The sequence below is a fragment of the Cyanistes caeruleus genome, chromosome 6 (genome assembly GCF_971803275.1).
Source record: "Cyanistes caeruleus chromosome 6, bCyaCae1.hap1.1, whole genome shotgun sequence".
NCBI classification, from domain to species: Eukaryota; Metazoa; Chordata; class Aves; order Passeriformes; family Paridae; genus Cyanistes; species Cyanistes caeruleus.
This window is the reverse complement of record NC_141706.1, coordinates 47719169-47739299: the sequence shown is the minus strand read 5'-3', so window position 1 is coordinate 47739299 and position 20131 is coordinate 47719169. Positions and strand designations below refer to the sequence as shown.

General features: G+C 39.2%; 1 protein-coding gene across 3 annotated transcripts in view; it reads right to left on the bottom strand.

Moving 5' to 3' along the window:
- The window catches only part of NRXN3 (neurexin 3), a 972437-nt gene that overhangs the window by 658329 nt on the left and 293977 nt on the right, over positions 1-20131 (bottom strand). For all 3 annotated transcript variants that reach the window (XM_086893498.1, XM_086893497.1, XM_086893499.1), the window contains one exon: positions 1580-2018. In XM_086893498.1, the coding sequence (XP_086749624.1) occupies positions 1580-2018 (439 nt within the window). The remainder of the gene's footprint in view (positions 1-1579; positions 2019-20131) is intronic.

Genomic DNA, 20131 nt, shown 5'->3' with positions numbered 1-20131 from the left:
GCAGAGAACACAACTAAATAAAAAGAGAAAAAAGACATCGTACGAACAAATTCTTTTATCTTGAGAAAACTGTTTCTAATTCAAAATCTGTTACCTCTAATCAGTGTCCAGATCATCATAAACCTCCCTGCCAAGTGACAAACAAGTCAGTCCTACAGTGTCATCCATCAAGTAGCAGTGAGTCTGTCACACCCTCCCGTGAATATGTCCAAATGAATGTGTCCCTCTTCGTAAGGTTTTGCAAATATTCTTTGTATACAGCCCATCTCATTTCTGTCTCTTCTCCCTCTGCAACTGCTTCTTCAGGGATGAGACAGTCCCCAAGTGAGCAAAGCAAAACTGAAGTCAGTACGAAAGAGCTAATTGAGTTTATCCCTGGAAGTTAATTAAATTTTAGCAATTCTAAAGAAATCTAAGCTGCATTTATTTATTTATAACTTCCTTTGTAAAATGTTCCTATCTATGTCTTTAGGAGATAGCAATATATAACCACACATATTAAGTCCAAGCAGAGCACCATACCAAATACAAAGAAACTACTCACATCATCAAAGGAAAAAATATCTTCAGGCAAAGACCTGTTCAAACAGCCAGGCCTTGCATGGTATCTCAAAGCCAGCTCTTTTGAAAACTCAAGGGAAGCAAATTCTAGCACTGCATTCCCTATACTGATGGTATTCAGCAACCAGGAGCATAAAATTAGGGACCTAAAACTGTCATCTGGAGATCACCAGATGAATCTCAAATCCATGGAAAATGTAAGCAAAATTCCTTTTGAAGTGAAAGCTTTGAGATCCCAATGGTTCTGAAAAAATTGAAGTACAATTGTTATTCCCTAGATGAAACTACAGTATTTGAGCATTTTTGTTTTTCTCTGCATTTTCAGAGTATATCATGAGTATGTTAGCTTGAAATTCTGCACTGGAAACAATAAAAATATTGCTTGGCAATTGCATGGTAGGTGTGTTTTTAGAAATAAACTAAAACCCATATTTGAAAATGAGAAAGCCAAAGAAAGAAAACAAACATCCACTGAACACTGTATCAGATTTTAAGACTAAAATATTTCATCCAAAAGAGTAAAGAAACCTAACTCAAAACTACAGGATACTAAAGGAAACAGAATGGGACGGAAATGTTGATTTGTTGCCTTAATTTCATTACTGGTTGTTCCCATTACTCTCATTTTTCTCACGACAAGATCCCAAATGCAGAAACCCAAAGTAGCTCAGTAAAAATATCTCAGTCTGAGAACAAGGGTTCTGAAAGACCTTAAACCTTACCATGGCCTACAAGAAAGTCATCACTGTAACTGTGTATGCAATTGAGAAGATAGGTCCGGAATATCTGAGTATTGTGAATAAAATATTAATGGATTGCCTCTGTGCCAAAGTTCACACTAAACATTTAATGAAAACCATTCACATCTTTGCCTTGCTGGATAAACGTCACTGGAGTAACACTAAGCTTTGTTAGGAAGGCGACTCATATCTAATAGGTTTTGAATATTCTAAGAATTAATACATACTAGGTCTGAATCTGAAATATTAATCAATTTAAGAAAAAGTTATAACTCTACCCGATCTTCCATCTCGTTGAATATCCACATGATACCACTCTCCATCATTGGCTTTCTTCTGGGTAGCCTTGACTTTAATAGTCCCAGAGCCCATGTCCAGCAGCAAGTAGAGGTTTCCATCTAGAAGCTCAACTGCAAAGAAGTCTACCTTTGTATTCTTCTGGCTTCTGGTATCTTTCCTCTCCTGAGGCTTGCCGTGCGTGAAAAGGATCAGTCCATTGGGTTCAGTGGTTCGGAAATCAAATGAGATGGAGCCCATCCTTTTGGTATTCCACTTAGGCAGACTAATATAAGCCTCAGGTGTCTCAAAGCTGATGGGATCCAGTGTAGCCACATTTTCACATACGAATTTCACTTCCCCATAGATCTTCATCTTAGTATCACCAATCCGTGCCAAGCGAGACAGCTCCAGACGAATGTCGTTATTCTTATAAACAACCTGCCAGACACAAGGAAAAGTATCATACATCAATCCTGCACACAATACAAATACCCCAATTACTTTCAGCCATGGGAGATAAACTTTTCCCAAAAGGCAGTGAGGAGAAGAAAGGAGAGAGTGCAGGAGTCTGACATCATGACAGAGGGGCTGAGCTGAACCAGAAGTGTGGATAGAAATGACAGCAATGGGTACTTTGCAATGACTATAGATCAGATAAGCAGTCAGAAGAGAATATTTAACTGAAGGGCAGTGTGAACAATTAACTCTACCACAGGCCCGCTTGCCTGTAAAAGCTTCTCTACATAAAATCCAGTGTGTGTCTGGTATCATGCTGTTATATTTGCATAAATCCCATGCAAGATACATAACAAAGTGTAACCTCCATGTCCATCGCTACTAGCCACAGCAGGGAACTTGGTACCACCACTGTCATTTCTCTATTATCCCTATAAGCCTACTTAACTACTAGGAGAGAGATGCAGAAAAATTTCAGCAAGTTGCTGTGAACTGTTAATGATTGCCCTGTGGGTCCCAAAGAAAAAAACAGGAAAGACTTTAAATTTTTCTGACCAAGAAATCTTAGATCACTACTGACATGAACTTGCCATGGAAATATCTCTATAGCTTGCTTTAAGAAACCAACAATTTCTGTGCTAGCATATAAAAACCTGTACATTTTCAGTGCCTGGACTCTCACTTTATCTGGGTTAAGGACCAGAACTCTGGGCTCTTGTTTCTACATGAATTGAAATTAGCCAAGAGAAGAGTCTCAAACAGGCAAGCACTCCTGAGCATGTCTGGCTTACTCAGGAGCCCAGACCTACTCTTCTTTTTCTCTCAGATACAGAATTAATTCCTGGAAAGCAGACTCTTCGCTGCCCCACGCCATTCTCACAGAGGCAGGAACTGGAGAAAGCTCAAAATTGAAATACTTTGAACTGCACTTCCTCTTAATCACCTTCCATGTTTGCTAAATGCAGAGCTGGCATGTACAGCAAGTAAAACCACTTCTGCAACTAGCACAATTTTTACTGAATTCTTTCCAGTGATATTACTGAAGACTCTAATTTCTTCTAAGGAGTTATTACTCTAAAATACTTTGTGTCTGTCACATATAGCATATATATATACACACATTTGATTTCTGCTTTCAAAATCCTATCAGGATGAGTTGTCAGCAGTCTGTTATGAATATAGAAGGGAAAGCAGATATGCATAGTTAGTTCTACTATTAGACAGGAAAGTCAGAGAAATGTGAATGCAGTAAATATTAAAAGGCAAATGAGAGAAATAATGAGGGATAAGCCTATAAATTAGGTAACTTCAGGATGAAAAAATAAATGAAAATCATGATTCAGTACATTCATAGCTAGCAAAGAATTTCCATCTTCCTCTAAGCATAAAGGGAGAATTTTCCCAGTGCAGTCAGATTTTCCTGTTGTAAAGGCAAAACACAAAGTGAAAGGAGAAGCCAGCTGTGAAATCCCATTTGGAGAAATGGTACAAAGCTCTAGTTCTTCCCACCAGAGGACGGTATTGACCCACAGTAACTTGTTTTGCTCCAATTCCTAATTATGTGCTCTGCCCTCACACAGGCATCAGAAGCATCAAGGCTATTAATATCTGCAACAGGGATAAAATTAATTTTCAATTTATGGGACTGCAGTAGTTTTATTCTACAGACTAATTGTGCCAAATGCTGTCATTAGAGAGAACATACACCTCCTTCCACTGACACAGCAAGGGGGTGCATTAGAGCCTTCTCTCTTGCCAGACAATGAGGTGCACCTCAGTCAGACTTTAGTTCTGAGCACTGCATGAAGTCCTGTCTCTGCTGCTCAAGGAGAAAGAGGAAATAAATAGAGCAACTAAAAGGATGGAACAGGATGCTTTATGAGGATGGGCTGAAAAGACCAAGTTCATATTTAGAGAGGACTGAGAAAAATATGATTGAAGTTCACAGAAGATTGAGGAAAGTTAATGTAGAACGGCTCTTTGCCAAACCCAGCAATAACAGTTAGAGGCACTTACTGAAACTTGTATGAAATCAGCAGAAAACGCATTTCTAGAAGTACTTATTTACACAGAGGGTAGTGAACTTCCAGAACTTGCAGCCAGGGGAGGTCATGGAAGTAGGGTGCAAGCAAAGATGCAAAAAGAACCAGAAATAACAATGGATGGTAAGTCCACAAACTGATTCTAAAGGAAAAAGGAAGGAGTGTGTCTTCTAGCAATTGTAAACCAACAGCAGTGGGTGCTGCAGGAATGTAAGGGAATGCACCCCTGACCTCAGCCACGGTCATGTGCTCTGCCTGAGCAGCACTTGCACCCTCCACTGCTGGAGACAGCATACTCGGGGCAGGGTCTCACTGCTCTCCAGGCCCACGAGGGATTAACAACTTTGGTGCAGTGCTGCATTTTGGTTTCACCACAGCATGGAGCTGCTTTGGCGGGCAAGAGAATGCCAGGCCTGAATGAGCTGTGGCTTTAATGATCCTAAGGTAGGGGAGCTGCCCTTATGGGATACCACTAACAATTGCTCAAAGCAACACTCCCAAACTGCATCTTGACCCAGTCCCTCCACACGTGAGAGGAGCAGGCAGGGAGCACAGTACCCAACATAAGACTGATGGGTGGTGCTGGGCTGTCTCTAGCCACGACTCAGCAATCTGTTATCAGCAAGCTCTGAGGGTTGCTGGTAGAGGGAGTATCAGATGCACATAAACAGCTCCCACACACAGCTGAGCCACATACAGGTTACATCTCCCTCTTTGATATTGAGTAACAGGTCCCAACTTTTTCTGGGGAAAAGTGGAGGGTTTGCCTCTGAGTTTATCTGAGGTTTGATGCTGACTGCTTTGTGTTCCATAATCATACAAGCACCACAGCTGGAGAATCCTTGAGACAGAATGCTTTCAAAGGAACCAGAAAAAAATTACATGAAGTTAGTTTTAATCAATAAAAAGACTAAAACTGAAGAATCTCAGGCCAAGAATGAAGAGACCAAGAAAACAAGCACAAAGGATGACCTGGGGAGGAGATGAGAAACACTGTTGAATAGATAAAAGAGTTCTGAATTCAGTCTTTACAAAGAAACATATCCACCACCCCATATCTGAATCTCTGTTATTCAAATGTTGTTCTAAATTATTTTCTTTTAAAAAAACCCCAAAACAAAACACCTAGCTTGAGAAATATAAAAAAGTGCCTATGTTTATGGAAAAAGTGCAAGTGTTTCCATGTGACTTGAGGTATTATTGACAGGCACATTTGGACATCAACATCACGTATAAGCAAGTACACCAGAACTCTCATCATAACAATAAAATACAGGGATAGAAATAATGCTTGGGTGTAAAACCAATGTGAATCCTGGGCAGGAATGAGAAATGCTAACACAGCTTCTGATAATGACAGTTCAATTGTTAAACCAAAGGTTCAAGATTGAGGAGGGAATATAATTAAATGACTGGTATGCATGTCCCATAGTAGAGAACATTCAAATTCAGTCTGTTTAATAGGTGGAGGTTAAAATGTGATTTGATTGCAATCTACACATACCTGTGCAGGAAATGGAATTTGGCAAGAGAGGGCTCTTCAATGCATGTGACAAAGGGACAATGAGATCTGGGGGCTAGAGATTGAAGTTACAGAAATTCACATTTTAAAATATTATGGCTTATTTTTACATGAGGGTAATTTGCTACTGAAATAATTTACTACAGGTTATATTGTGTTCTCTGCTACTGGCAAATTTTAAATTAAAATAGTATCCTGTTTTCTCTAAAAAACATAGTGAGACAGGAATTAATTATACAGCAAATCAGGCTAGATTATCATAATGGCTCTTTCTGGCTTCATAACCTATCAATCTTTGTGTTTTAATGAAATCAACAGAGGCTTCAGTGCAGTTTGCAGGACAGATGAAGCACATCTTCCCAACTGCTTAAACTGACTGGTAAAGGAGAAGATGCTGTTTTCAGTTCTGGTCTGACTTGCCATCAGTGCTTTCAGTGAAGCTTTTTTTTTAATATTTTTTTCATGTTTATGATCCTACCTTAAAACATACCACTAAAAAAGGAAGGCAAGCAAAAAGTCTTGGACAAAGAAATTGAGTCTATAACTCAAATATACAAGCTTCAAGAAATAGTTTCTTAGAGTCACCTGCTGCAAGCCAGAGAAGACACATTTTCATGTTTCACTGAGGAAGCTTTCTGCCAGCACTAGAAGCAACCATCTGCATAGCACCTCCTACCTCTTAGTCTCATTTTATGAGCAACCTCTGAACTAACTTGAAGGCTCCTCAGTACATGCCAAAATACCCATTGAAACCCACTCCTCTAAATTCAAATGAGGCCACGACTGTCTCAGAATGCTGCTCCTCTCTCGGGCCACACATGGCTTCCATAGCAATTGGGAAGAAAACAAAGCAATGAAAGCAGTGCCCAGAGACTTCTCCTCTTATGTCAGGTGCCTTCTGAACAATGCCAGCCTTGCCTGTTTAAACAGAGACAACCTTGAACCCATCCCAGGTCTGATATGTACATTAGAGAAGGTCTAAAGGAACCAAGGACATGATTCCTGATATAGACATACCCATCTTCATTTTTGGAAGGAAGGTGGAAAAGAGAAAGGGGAAAACAATGATTAGGAAAAACTATGCACAGAGCTTTTGAAAAGCAATCTTCATTTCTCCAATCCTAAAATAGTTTTATATTGCAAAAATGAAAATTGGTTTTGCAAATTTTTTTGCAAAAATTGCAAAAAACAATTGGTTTTTCCCTTTCCACGGGGACTGTTTCTAAATACACCTTAACAAAGGAATATTGACCATTCCATGTCTTTGTTTAATGAATTAGACTAGTACAAATGGATGGTTAGAAAGGGGATAGTCCAGATACACCCAGTCCTAATCAGCAGTAGAATTTCATGATATCAATAACATTCACAGGGAAAAAAAATATGTACATTAAATCATGTTTCCTATAAATCTGCTGCAAAAGAAGAGCTTGTTTTAGGCAAAGCTAAAACAAATTTGCAATCTAGTTTTGAGGTTTCTTTAAAATGGCAACTCTGCAATTCTGAAGCGTTCAAGGAATTTCTCCAGCTAAACTTCTTATGAGTTTAACTCATGGGTTAATGACAGCTCTAATCAGATGGCTTTTCACAATGATGAAAAGCATCTCTCTGCAATCAAGTGAAGTTGCAGATAGCGAGGGACCAACAAAAAGGGAAGAAAAATTATGTGCTAAGTTTGGCCAGTAGCCAATATAAAAATTCCTCTCCAAACTGGTGTTCTTAAGCAGGAAACATGATTTTCTGTACACGCTGGACACAGGCATGCTCCAAAGGGGAATGGCTGTCAATAGCCTGGCAAATTAGATGACTACCATCATGAACCATCATAAAAAACAGCAATAACCTGAAGGCTGCATATGTCTATCTGGCTAGGAAGAGCACCTCTGAAGGCCAGCCAAATTGTTCACCTATTGCACACTGGATATTGCTTTTTTGTATCTTGGGCTGCATCCCTTCACCAACTGCCCATATCAATTCTCACAAAGGATACCTGCAAGATATTCAGGCTAGAGCCTAAGACTTCTTTAAAGGCACCTAAACATAACCAAGCAAGTTCCTACAGAAAAAAAAATAAAAAATTACAGCTTATCCATTGGTTTATTAGTTCTGTGTTTTCCTAGCCCTCTCTGACAAGCAAGCAGAAACAAACACACCAGGTTAGCAGCACTTTGTGTCTGGGGCAGACTATGTATGAAGCAATCTAAGTCTTCAGTGATGGGTAACTAGAGCTCCTACACTTATTTAAATAACACTGTGTGGACCTAGTATAAACATATTTGGTGTTCCACAGGAATGAAAACTGTATTCAGGTGATGAGTACCACCACCAACACCCACATTGAAAGAGTTAATTTACCCACTGTGTGGAACAATACATTGAACATTGATGAAAAGTAAATTAAACCAAAAAATCAAGACTCAAATATGAGTTGTGCAATGTTGTGCCATGTAGAGCAGTGCAAGTCTAGATTTCACCTGAATTCTGTTTAACAAAGAACAGGTGTTCACGCAGGGCTGAAGAATCCATTCAGTACAGGCGGCTCAGCTGGCAGCCGCAGTGTGAGCTGCAGGCTGAGCTCCAGGTGGGAGGAGCCCAAGGCAAGAGGCCATGAACTGCCAGTGCTTTGGATAACATGGAACATGGTGAGCTGTGGCCCAGCCAGGTGACCAGACACTCAGAGAAACCACAGGACACAATGACTCCAGACTTTGGGACACTTAGACTGTGGGGGTATAAAAGCCCAGGGATTCTTCTGCTCAACGTCCCTGTTCAGAGGCACCAAACTCAAGCTGTTATTTAGCTATTCAACCGAGATTAAACCACTTCAAGGATCCAGAGATTTGAGATTCTATAGGAATCTATTGCTATCAGAAACCCAGAGTTGAGCTGGCAAAGAAACATTGACCATGTGAGAGTGGTACAGCTGCAAAGGGGTCTCTACCTAGCTTAGGTGCTGCAACTGTGACTGCCAGAGAGGCTGGCTCCTGAATGTTCAGACAGAAAAGCTTCCTTCACTCACAGCTAAAAATAGGAGTATGTTGAATAGAATGCCTAAACAATAAGGCAGAAGTATTTCAAGCTTCCCTACAAATTTTTTTTTCACCTTAAAAATCAATTATTGTTTTTGAATAACTTCAAGTTTTTCAGAAAATTCCAGAAAAGAAAAGAGATTGATTTAGTCTCAAAAGACTTCTGGGAAGATAGAGAGAAGCATTCCCTAAAGCAGGATATAAAGAGAAAGGCTTTCAAGATGCCAGTAAAACAGGAGTGAAAAAGGCAGGGTGGAATTTCTTCAACTGATTTTGTGAAAATGTTTCCTTAACAGATAGAGAAGACAGAGGACCAGGACTTCACTGGGGTGACAACTATCCTTTGATCCCAAAAGGGATGTCACAATGGCCAGATGGCAATCAGTGGCAGCACCAGCTGTGGAGTCTGAGTGCAGCCAGGCACAGGCACGCAGCCATCGCGATGTCACTGCAGACCCCGCAACTGCATCGTGAGATAAACATGATGAGGGAGTGTTAGAAATTATACATGTTTATTTGGGAAAAAAGTCATGACACTGTCTAGATGAGGGAGAAACCTTTTTATAGTTGAAGAGAAATGCTGCTGAAGGATTCTGTAGCCTCCAAGACTAAAGCAGTTTCCTCAACTGTGGAAAAAGCAGCATTAATATTAAGCAGAATTAGCTTTATCATGAACTATGCTTTGAGGATGAATGGTCTTTTGCAATAGAAGCATCAAGTCCTCTTCTTTCCTTGCTACACAAATTTCAAGTTCTGCAATATGTGAAAAAAGGGATCACAGGAAAGAAGTTATCATTTCTGTATTTCTTAAAATAACACTTTTCCACTGATTTTTCTAGGAATGGTAATAAAGTATCTAAACTCAATATTTCCAACTTGAGATTGTGAAATTGGTTTTGCAGAAGTGCTCATTAGCCAAAATCTGTAAGTGAATACAAGGGGATATTTTATCTTTACTGCTAAAGCTAAAAAATACTCTGAGAAATTAGATTCAGATTTCTCATTCAGTTTCTAAAAATCTAGTTGATTCTTGTTAATACAAGGTTAAAAACCTAACTATCTGGTATTTGACATTAACATAGTTCACTTTTAGGTCGTAGCAATGTGCTTAAGGCATCTCACTGTGCATTCAGGTGCACAAACTGAACTGTCTTTTATTTTATGTTCTATTCAACCTCTGTCTGGTCTAGTAACAGAGAAGGAAAAGCTGCAGGAGAGGGAAGCCAAGACAGCCAGTTGTGATGCTCCTACTTGTGCCACAGACACACCTCAGCTAGCCCTGAAAAGCAATTTGTACCTTAGATGTATCTCTGTACAGAAGGACAAAGAGAAGATATGTCTGCACTTTAAAAATATTCATCCATTTACAATAATAAAGAAATTCTCTGTGTTACACAGAGCCTAGTGCAGAGGTAAAACAAAACAGAAGAAATAAACGTTTAGCTACATAAAAAAAATCATTCATTGGGTTGAAAGAGGCATACTAGAATGTAGAATGTATGGAGACACAGAAAGAGAGAGTGCTGAACTCTACTGGAGATCATGTTCACTTTGGAGAATTGTACTTCAAGAAAGGAGTGAACTATTGGAAAGAGTCCTGAATAGAGCAATGAAAATAATCAGGGGCCTAGAAAATAGAAGTTTGAAAGGAGATACTATAAAGTGTTCAAATAGAAAAGGGCTACTGCAAAGCAGAAAGAAACAACCTCTTCTTTGTACCCATGCTGAAAAGAACAAGAAATAATTGGCAAAAATTACAGCAAGAAAGTGTAAGAGAAAGGGGTTTTTAATTTAAGAACAGTGAACCACTGAAAGAGATTGTCTGAAGAGCAATAATCACCGGAAACCTTGAATTTCAAGGCAAAAAATTTGCTGTCAAAACTCACATAGATGTCATTGTTTTTCTTTTGGGACAGTGGAAGTGTAAAGGATTAGATAACCTCTCATGGTAGTTTCATTTTCTATGATTCTTTTTTGGGGGTGAGGAGAGAGTAGAGGAACATGGGTAAGAGCAAATTATGATGTATCTAAAGACTTTCCTATAGTGTTCAAGCTCAGGAAGGAATATCCCTTACAGTAACACAATGCTGGCATACTGACACATTGCAAATTTGAAGAGCCTAAATTTACAAATTACCTCCCTTGTGAATGAAGGCTTGGCAGTTAAATAAAAAATTTTAAAAAAAAATCAGTATCACAGAAGCTTCCTTACCAGCATGCAGGAGTTTACTTCTATTACATTTAGTCCTGTAGAGAGTTTATACAGACATTCACCAGTTACAGAATCTTCTGATCCTTGCAAATGCATCCTGAAACCTCAGATTTGTCTAGCAAGCACAAGCTAAATCTGTCAAGCTTGGTTCAGTGATGATTAAGTGAGGAAATGATTACTGTCAAGTGTCTTAAGAATTTCATCTGAAAGGCTGAGAGGAATTATTTTAGGATGGCCCCATTGATCATTTAAGGCTTGAACCTTATTACACTGAAAAGTCTATCAGACAATGACTTAGCAAATAACACTCCATTTAGTGATTTCATTGTATTTTAAATCCACCTAAGGCTGTGCAAGTACAAAAGGCCTATCTCAGGAAATAAATCTGTTTAGTATGGCTGGGTAAATGCTTCCACCAGAATGACTTTTTAACACACAATTCCATTTCTCTCACAGAGACTTAGCAATGAAATGCTTCACTTCAATCTGTAACAAACCAAAATGGCAAGTTTAGTTTTATCAAACTTTACAGAGAAGCTTTTGCATGAACTTAATCATAGCATAAACCAGTATTTTTCGGGTACTGCATTTACTTTCAATAGTAGTCCCCATTTTTATCTCTGGTCTCCACTCCCTAAGAAAATATTTTCACATGCCACAATGTCAGTGTCCCACCTGATATCAGCAGAGACATGTGACTGGTTTTGGCACAAAACAGCTTAACCAAATACTCTGGTTCCTCTGGGAGAATGGACACAAGGTCCTTACAGGACACATGAACTGCACTGGAGAGGAAACAACAGTTTGTGTTAAGCAGGCTCCAGATTATTTGGGGTCAGCTCAATAATCAATATAAAATAATTTGATTCAGGAAATATCAGAATGTTACACATTAACTCAGTTTTGAAGATTTAATGGATTTATATTTTAAAAAAATTAGTCTTACCAGCTGTGATAAAAACAAATGTCAGCTGGAAGAAACTCCTTTGGAACAGAAACTCTTAATTTCACTCAGCTTTTCACTTCAGTGATGTGTTTTAATGGGAACACTAATGTGTAAAGTCTTCTGTGAGAAGACCAAATAGTTATTGCTCACTCATAGATACGTGTTTTTTCCTACCTTCCCTAGCCAATATGCCTTGAGCCTGCTTCACTAGAATAATATCTTCTGTTTTTGTCACTTGCCCAGCAAAAAAAAAAAAATTAAAAAAAAATAAAATATTTACCATTACATATGGGAAAGCACAAGCTCAAAAGTGAGCACTGCTCAAGTAACAATGAGATTACAGCCACAGAGGAAACATTAAGTGGATTTAGTGTTGTACAGATTAAGCCTACAAACTTAAAGTGGTGCCACTGCAGCAGGATGGTGTCACTGTTTGTAGCTGGACTCTTAAAGCTGAGGGTGCTGCATCCCAGCATGTGTCCCTCCCTCAGCCTTAGCACAAAGGTCTCGGGGGCACTGACATCTCCCCCCGCCTGCAGTGTCAGCCAAAGAAGGAGGCATTCCTTCAGCTAGGCTCTCCTCCTGTGAGGGACCAAAGACACTTAGGGTCTGCTGAAGAACTCCCATTGCAGGCTGACACTCTCCCATGGCTGGCACCATCTGTCACAGATGGACTGGAGAGGAGGACGAGGACTGTCTCCATATGTGTAGCCCAAACACTAGGGGATTCTAAACTTCTTTTTTTTATGCCTGTCCTTTTGCCCCGTGCAAAAACTTGTCAACAGTGACATCTCTCCAGGATCTCTCTGCCCATGTCTCTTCAAATTCTATAGCATGGAACAAAGTTCAAACCCTCCACAGGCAGGATTCCCCAAACATTTATCTGCACTGGGCCTTACATTGTGTGAAAACAGGGGTGTGATGAGCTAACTATTTACCTGAATATTTGTTGTAGAGAGTAGGGAATGTAGTTAATTCCCTACCTGCAAAAGGCATCAAGAGAAAAATACTCTCATCTCATAACCCCCAACCTGGTGTGAGAAAAACAACCATAAGCTCTTTTATATCTTTCTCTCGTGTATCTAAAACTCTTTCATCTGTGACCGTCATCTCTAAGCTTGCATCACTAACATAAGGAACGGGGGGGAGAAATTTGAAAAAAAATAATAAAATTCAGTACCTGTCTTCTGTCTGGGACTGAGCCCCAGCTACCACAATGCCAAAAGATCGAGTTTATCTATTCATCCAGACGCCGCTCTATACCAGCTCGTAAGCAGAGCAATAGAGCTTACATTGCTCAAACGCTAACAGGAAGAAAACAAAATCTGCCTTAGCCACTCTTTGGCAAGAATTTGCCTGAACCTTTCTATTTAAGTGGATTTTCCATGCACTTTAGAGTTTTAAGTCCCAACAACCTTTCCCAACCTTTATGGAGCACTGTAGCAGTAGCAGTTTCAGAACATTTTAAACTTCCATTTCTGGGGTTGACTCCTTTGGAGGAGTGGGCTGAGAAGAGAGATCTGCTGTTGTTATAACCCAGACCACGTTGACCAGAATATAGAAATGATTGGTCTGTCTATGTGGCACTCAAAGAACCTACAGTGATTTTATTCTTGCATTGAGAAAGCACTGTCAAAAATAGCAAAATACATAGAAATCAGTCAGCCATTTTCTAATATATCAAGAAAACTTGTCTGTGGTGTTTTACTGGCAGCTGAAGGGGGAAAAAAAAGGGAATAAGAGAAAATGGCTGACCTGGTCACAAAACTTGAAAAAAAATTCCTGGAAGCAAGGACACACATATATTCCTCAGTGCAGGACTGGTTGGATGTTTGGACATGTAATCACCCTATAGGCTATATTTGTTTGCCTAGATGTATTTACATATATTTACATATCCAAATTCTGTGCACAGATGCATAAGAAAACATATGTAATTATGTACTTGTGTATAGATCTGCACTAGTAGCTACTAAAGGCATTTATATGGCTTTACACACATTTGTAAACAGTACCTGCATGCACTTTCCTGTATGTGTGTACATGAGTGCTCATTTCATCACTTGTGATTTTTAGGCTATGCTGTTGTGATTTAACTCTAGCCAGCAACACAGCACCAATGGAACAGAGGGGAGAATAATAAATAAAATAAAAAGGTAAAACCTGTAGGCTGAGATAAGAACAGTATAATAATAATAGTAATAGTAATAGTAATAATAATAATAATAATAATAATAATAATAATAGAGACAACAAAGGAGAAAGGAATAAAACCCAAGACAGACAAGTAATGCACCCCACTATTGCTCGCCACCCACTAACTGATGCCCAGCCCATGTCTATTCAGGACAGTAAAAGCAGTGTTAGAAGAATGCACATCATCTGCATGCAGATCCCACGTTCTGTTCTCATGCAGCTGTGTGACAAACAAACTGCTTGGCATTCTGATAACTGCTATACTCTTCCTCGAAAGTAGCTCACAAAGCAAGAGCATATCTTATTATTGAAACACTGTTCTGGTTGGGGCTAAGAAAGTTAATTTTCTTCACAGTGGCTGGTATGGGGCTGTGTTTTGGATTTATGCAGGACACAGGGTTGATAATACAAAGGTATTTTTGTTATTGCTGAGCAGAGCTTACACAAAGTCAAGGACTTTTCTGCTTTTTGTATTGTCACACTGGTGAGGAAACTGGGAGGAGACACAGCCAGGACAGGTGACCCCAAGTGCCTAAAGGGATATTCCAGACCGTGTGACATCGTGCTCAGTATAGAATGTGAGGGGAAGCAGGAGGAGGGGAGGGATGTTTGGAGTGATGGTGTTTGTCTTCCCAAGTCACCATTATGTGTGATGGGGCCCTGCTCTCCTGGAGACGGCTGAACACCTGCCTGCCATGGGAAGCGGTGAATCAATTCCTTGTTTTGGTTTGCATGCATGTGTGGCTTTTGCTTTTCCTATTAAACTGTCTTTATCTCAACCCACAAGTGTTCCCAGTTTTGCCCTTCTGATTCACTCCCCCACCCTGCTGGTGGCTGTGTGGTGTTTGGCTGCTGGCTGGGGTTAAACCATGACAAACCATGCAAGGATGGAGTTGCCATCAGAGAAAACACTGCTGGAGGTGAGATTACACCAGAATCCTTTTGACTGAAAAGTCAGCCTTTCCACACCCTCCAGTATATCCAGAAGTAAGATATCAGTTCAGAAGATGCACCTAACTTTGCTGTACGTGACACTGGACTGTGTGCTGAATGGGACTTTGCAGAACCTAACCATACTCCTCCATACATTTCTTTTTCTTTGACACGGGCATGGTCAAACCTGAAAGAAGCACCGACAAGGGAGGAGGCAAAGAAAATGACAACAGGGGCTTTTAAGTGAAGTATTTCTAATGTAAGCTATACTGGACTTGGCACATTATTGCCTACCATCCTTTTCCAATTCCAAATAACTCAGTGTAAGCTCTGATTATTGTACTATTTAAAATAGGCAATTAAGAAAAAAAAACCAACAAAAAACAACACAACAACCACATTAAAAAAAAAGCCCCACGTGCAGAATATTGAGAGAAAAATGCTGAAAACTACATTGTTAGACAATATATGTTCAGCCCATGATGCTTCCCAGCATCACTGTGTCCTGTCATTCCCAGGCAGTCATTGTTCTGCTTGGCTCAGGTCCTTCACATATAAGGCCCTCAAAAGGAGACCATTAGTGGTGATGGTTATGGCACACTGAAAGCGCTGCTGTTTTCTATACTTTACTATACTTTTTTTTCTTTCTTTCCCTGTGGCAGTACACTTTTAAAGGGCAGCATTTTTCAGCTACCCCATACTTCCCCATTTTGCTTTGGGAGCAACATAAATAGTAAACAAAAAAGGCAAGTTATTTCTCTGACTCCTCAGTCACTCTGTCAGTAAGGTCTATATGGTTTTACAACACAATTTCTTTGTCCTTCAAAAAGCACAAGAATCTCATACTGCTCTGGCATCCACAAGCCTGACATCCCACACTGCAAACCCATCATCTGCATGCACATCTATCAACAGGTATTACTAAGGGTAAGAATTATTTCTAAAAAGCTTCTAAATGGAAAGATGGGTTTCAGACCTCTGTCTGCAGATCTTATTAGGCCCTATTGCAGACATCTGTCCCAGATCCTATTAGGCCCTCACAAAGCCACAGAAGTTCAGAAGCCAGAGAGGAGAAAAGTTCTCAACTGCTGTTTCTGCACTATGCTACGGATTTGTTTTGCCCTACACAGGCCAGCATGCCTCTCAAATACAGACCATCAGCCTCTTGCCATTTTCTTTCTTAATTATGTAGAAGCATTAGACCCTGAAAGCCAAACCCTAAAATTAGTTTGAAGCAAGAAAATAAATCCCCTTGTGTTAATCACATCCTGCAAACTTGGCTTGCATGTTCCTGTAAGAGGTATAAGATGCATAGTCAGTGCCTTCTAAAACCAAGATTCGTTTTGCCAAACCGAACATAAAATCTATGCCACTAAAGGAACATTACTATTACATTATTTTACTACTATTACTACGATTGCTATTGACTGTCACATGTTGAAGTCACTGGTGTAGACAGGGAAGTGAGGAGGTAGCAAGTGGCAGGTAGAAAACTACGACAGTTTCCACTGACATGGGGAAACATAAGGATCATCCTGTACCATCAATTATCAAAAACTTAGGACTGCAGGTTTATTTCTATGGATCTCTTGCATCAAAGAAATTTCTGGGCAAGAAGAGGAAACACACAAACAGGTATATTTTTCTCTGAGTTTTTTCCTAATTTTATGGAAGAAGTGTTATCAGTAAAGCTTTCCAGGTGCCAGAGAGAGACAGACTGAGGCAGCACACTGGGGAATGTGACACTGCCCAGAAACTTTCAGTCCTACCTCAACTGGACTACAACCACAGAGCATCTTCCAGGTACCACAAAATAGCCGTGACACCAAAGGTGGTTTTTTGGAAAAGAACAATAAGATAGCTAAAACTCAGATTACTTATCACATTGACATGCATACAATAATATATGCTCAGACACATTATTTCAGTTCAGGCCATTGCTAGATTATAGATTTAGGATCAAAGACTGTAAGCAACTCTCATACAATGGGAACCGTATCTAAGCCTTCCAAATAGTGACTATGAAAAGAGCATGCATGCCTTGGAGCATAACCAATTGAACATGAAATGCCTTTGTAAAGCAGCTCTGAAGAAGTCTAATTGTGATTCTTCAGTGTCAAAGTAGGAAACTATCAAGAAAGTACAGACAAAAGACACTGATTACATATATAGTACTAGTGAAACCATTTCATAATACTGTGACCTGTTATCTTGCCTAGGCTTTAAAAAATATGCTAAAAAACATCAAAGAAAACAAAAAACCCTTAATCCTGTACTATACTGGGTGACCTATCCAATGAATTCCATCTATTTCACCCAAAGGTAGGTTACAAGCTGGCCCAAATCTACAAGCTACAGGGATCTCCATCTGACAGAAGAGATCTGCTTTAGTTTAGGAGATAAAAGCACAATGATATAGCCAAATCACACCTATTCATGCTGGAAGCAATGTGTAATGTTTCCTAGTGATCCCATGAAAAAAAATAAGTCATCAAATCTATAGGATTTAAAGTGCACTATAGGATGCACTAGTAGTTACAAAAAAGTTATATCTTGATACAAAAGTCCATCATAACACCAAGATGGCAATTGTTTTTTTAAAAGGTTCAGCTTATATAATTAATTAAGTATGCAATATTTTTCTCTGTCAGATATAAATACATGAAGAACCTAAGTGTTTATATCACAAGAAGATGACAGAGTATTTTGCAATCCATGAGAATAAAAGAGGATGTAGATCAGCTACCAGGAATAAATATGCTTTATTTTTAATTTCACAGACTTGGGTCACTTGCTCCAGTTTCTTAAAAGAGCTGAATGAGGAGATTTATCTGGGATTTATTTTTAATCTTGGAATAACAGAAAGATAACAGAAGAATAAAAGAATGATAATGTTGTGTGAATGTTTTAAAAAGCCAAACAGGACAAGATGTATAACGGTAGAAGGGTTTAGCCTGGAGGAAACATCCAACCTGGAGGAAATAGCATAGCAGCTTCTATCTGAAGTGCTTAATAAAAACATTAAAGGAGAGGAATACAATACTTACTGTCATTAGACCTTCTTGTGTAAAAGGAGGTTCTGTCTAATAACCTGATATTATTTGGATTACAATGGTGAAAGCACAGATGAAACTTTTTTTAAGATATTTGGCTGAACACCAGAAGACAGCTCTGCTCAAAAAACCAGCATACAGGAACAAAATAGGATTTAATGATCAATTGATCAACAGACAGATAGAAGGATCATTAGTCCTCAGCTGACAAGTCTCACAAAGTCAGTGGGGTAGCATTAATGATAAGGGGCATTTAAAATGCACCAGAAGAATTTATGTTTGATGCAACAGTATTAAATGTTTTATCAATTACCTAGACATAAATATAAAAAAGCACCAAAGCTGATATTTGAAGGTAACTCCAAGTTTTGGCAGACCACTGCCATGACATGTCAGTCATACTGAGTTATTTATAGATCATGGAAGTCCAGGCCTTTTCATTCCAAGAAGCTTTTAAAACATTTGAAAACATTTGAATACTCAAATATATATGCTTACAAACATGGAAGACAGGCCATGAACTACGGAACCAGGACAGGGAAGCTGCAAGGGAGCTGCACCTTTGGAAACTATTCAGAAAACATCAGAGGATAAAATGTGAGCTTCCAGTAAAATGCTGTGGGCAAAAGGGTAGTACAGTCTCAGGACAAATTAATAGAATAAGAAATATGCAGCACAGATACCATATGCACTGTAATCCTAGGTGTCTGATGTCTATATGTTGTTAAAGGACTCCAAATTATGGCAAGGAATATATAAAGCAGGTTCAACATGATTTGAAAACTAGAATAAATGCCTCAGTGTAAAACACAAGGAGCTCTATTGGTTCAGTTTTTCAAAAGATTAATAAAGAAAATACTTGATTACAGCAGATAAAGGAAAACCACCAGATTTCTAAAACATCTTTGTTTCAGTAGAAAACTGCATCAAAAGAATACACATTTAGGGGCCATTGTCAGGCAAATTCCAAACAGATTAAAGGCCCAATTGCTTTTGTAGTAGGAAGGGGTTAACCAATACAATGACTTAAAAAGAGGTCCAAATTATTAGATCTAATGTGGGGGACATAGGACAAAGTAGGGCTTTATGTCTGTAGTTTATGACCACTCTGAATCCACGTATGTGTGGGGATGAATAATCACCTGAAGGCTGAGCTAGCTGGGTATGGAGAGGGTTTTGGGCCTTAAAATTCTCTGACATTTTGAAACACTTACACGCCACAGATCGCTTAATTAGGAGGAGAAAATATAACTGAGGACTCAGTTTGAGTAGCAATGTACAAGCAAGTAGAAATGTACAAGCATTTGTATTCTGCTGAACTAAGCAACAGATCAGATGTTACGTTTCCTGGTTTATCTTCCCAATCCTGCCACTTGTCTGTTGAATAACTTTGACCAGTTTTTCACATGATTTCTTAGTTGAGAAAGTCTTTAAATAACTAAGTAGTGCTAATACATATAACTCTCCAAATAGTAACTATTTTCAATTTAGTTGCTTTTTATTTTCATCTATGTTTGCTGTTAAGTCTCCAGTATCCAAAATGCAAAGAAGCCTTATTTGTCCTTAAAACATCTTCAGCAGCAGTAAACAGAACACAGAAAATGACAGTCACAGTCCCATGGAGAATAGCTCTTAGCAGAAATGTTTCCAAGTTAATACACTGAAGGGAACAATGGCACTCCTGGCAGGAGAAGATGGACAAGGTGACCTGACAGGTGTTTACTATTTCTAATATCTGTTATTCTCTGGAGTTTGTCCCAGTAGGGTAAACACTTATCATCCCTGTTTTACACAGCACCAGTCCACCTTTCCAAGGAAGTAAAAAACACTCCTTGAGTTTTAAGTCTCCTGTAAAAGACAACTCCAGATGAATTCAGTGCTCAGAAATGGGTCCAGTTGGGCAGTAATAAACCTTCTTAACAGTTACTTCCACAGTTACAGCCACAAGGAAAAAAAATACAAATGATCACTGTCTGACCATTAGTCATGGATGGAAAAAATCCCTAAATCCAAGGCTTGAGAGCTGTCTGCAGCTACCACAGCCCATAGCGATCTGGGGAAATTTTCCTATTGGAAATCTCCCTCCAAACCTTTACAGAATTCCCAATTCCATACATAGGAAGATCATCTCTAACGAAAGACAAATCCTTTTACAATGCAGC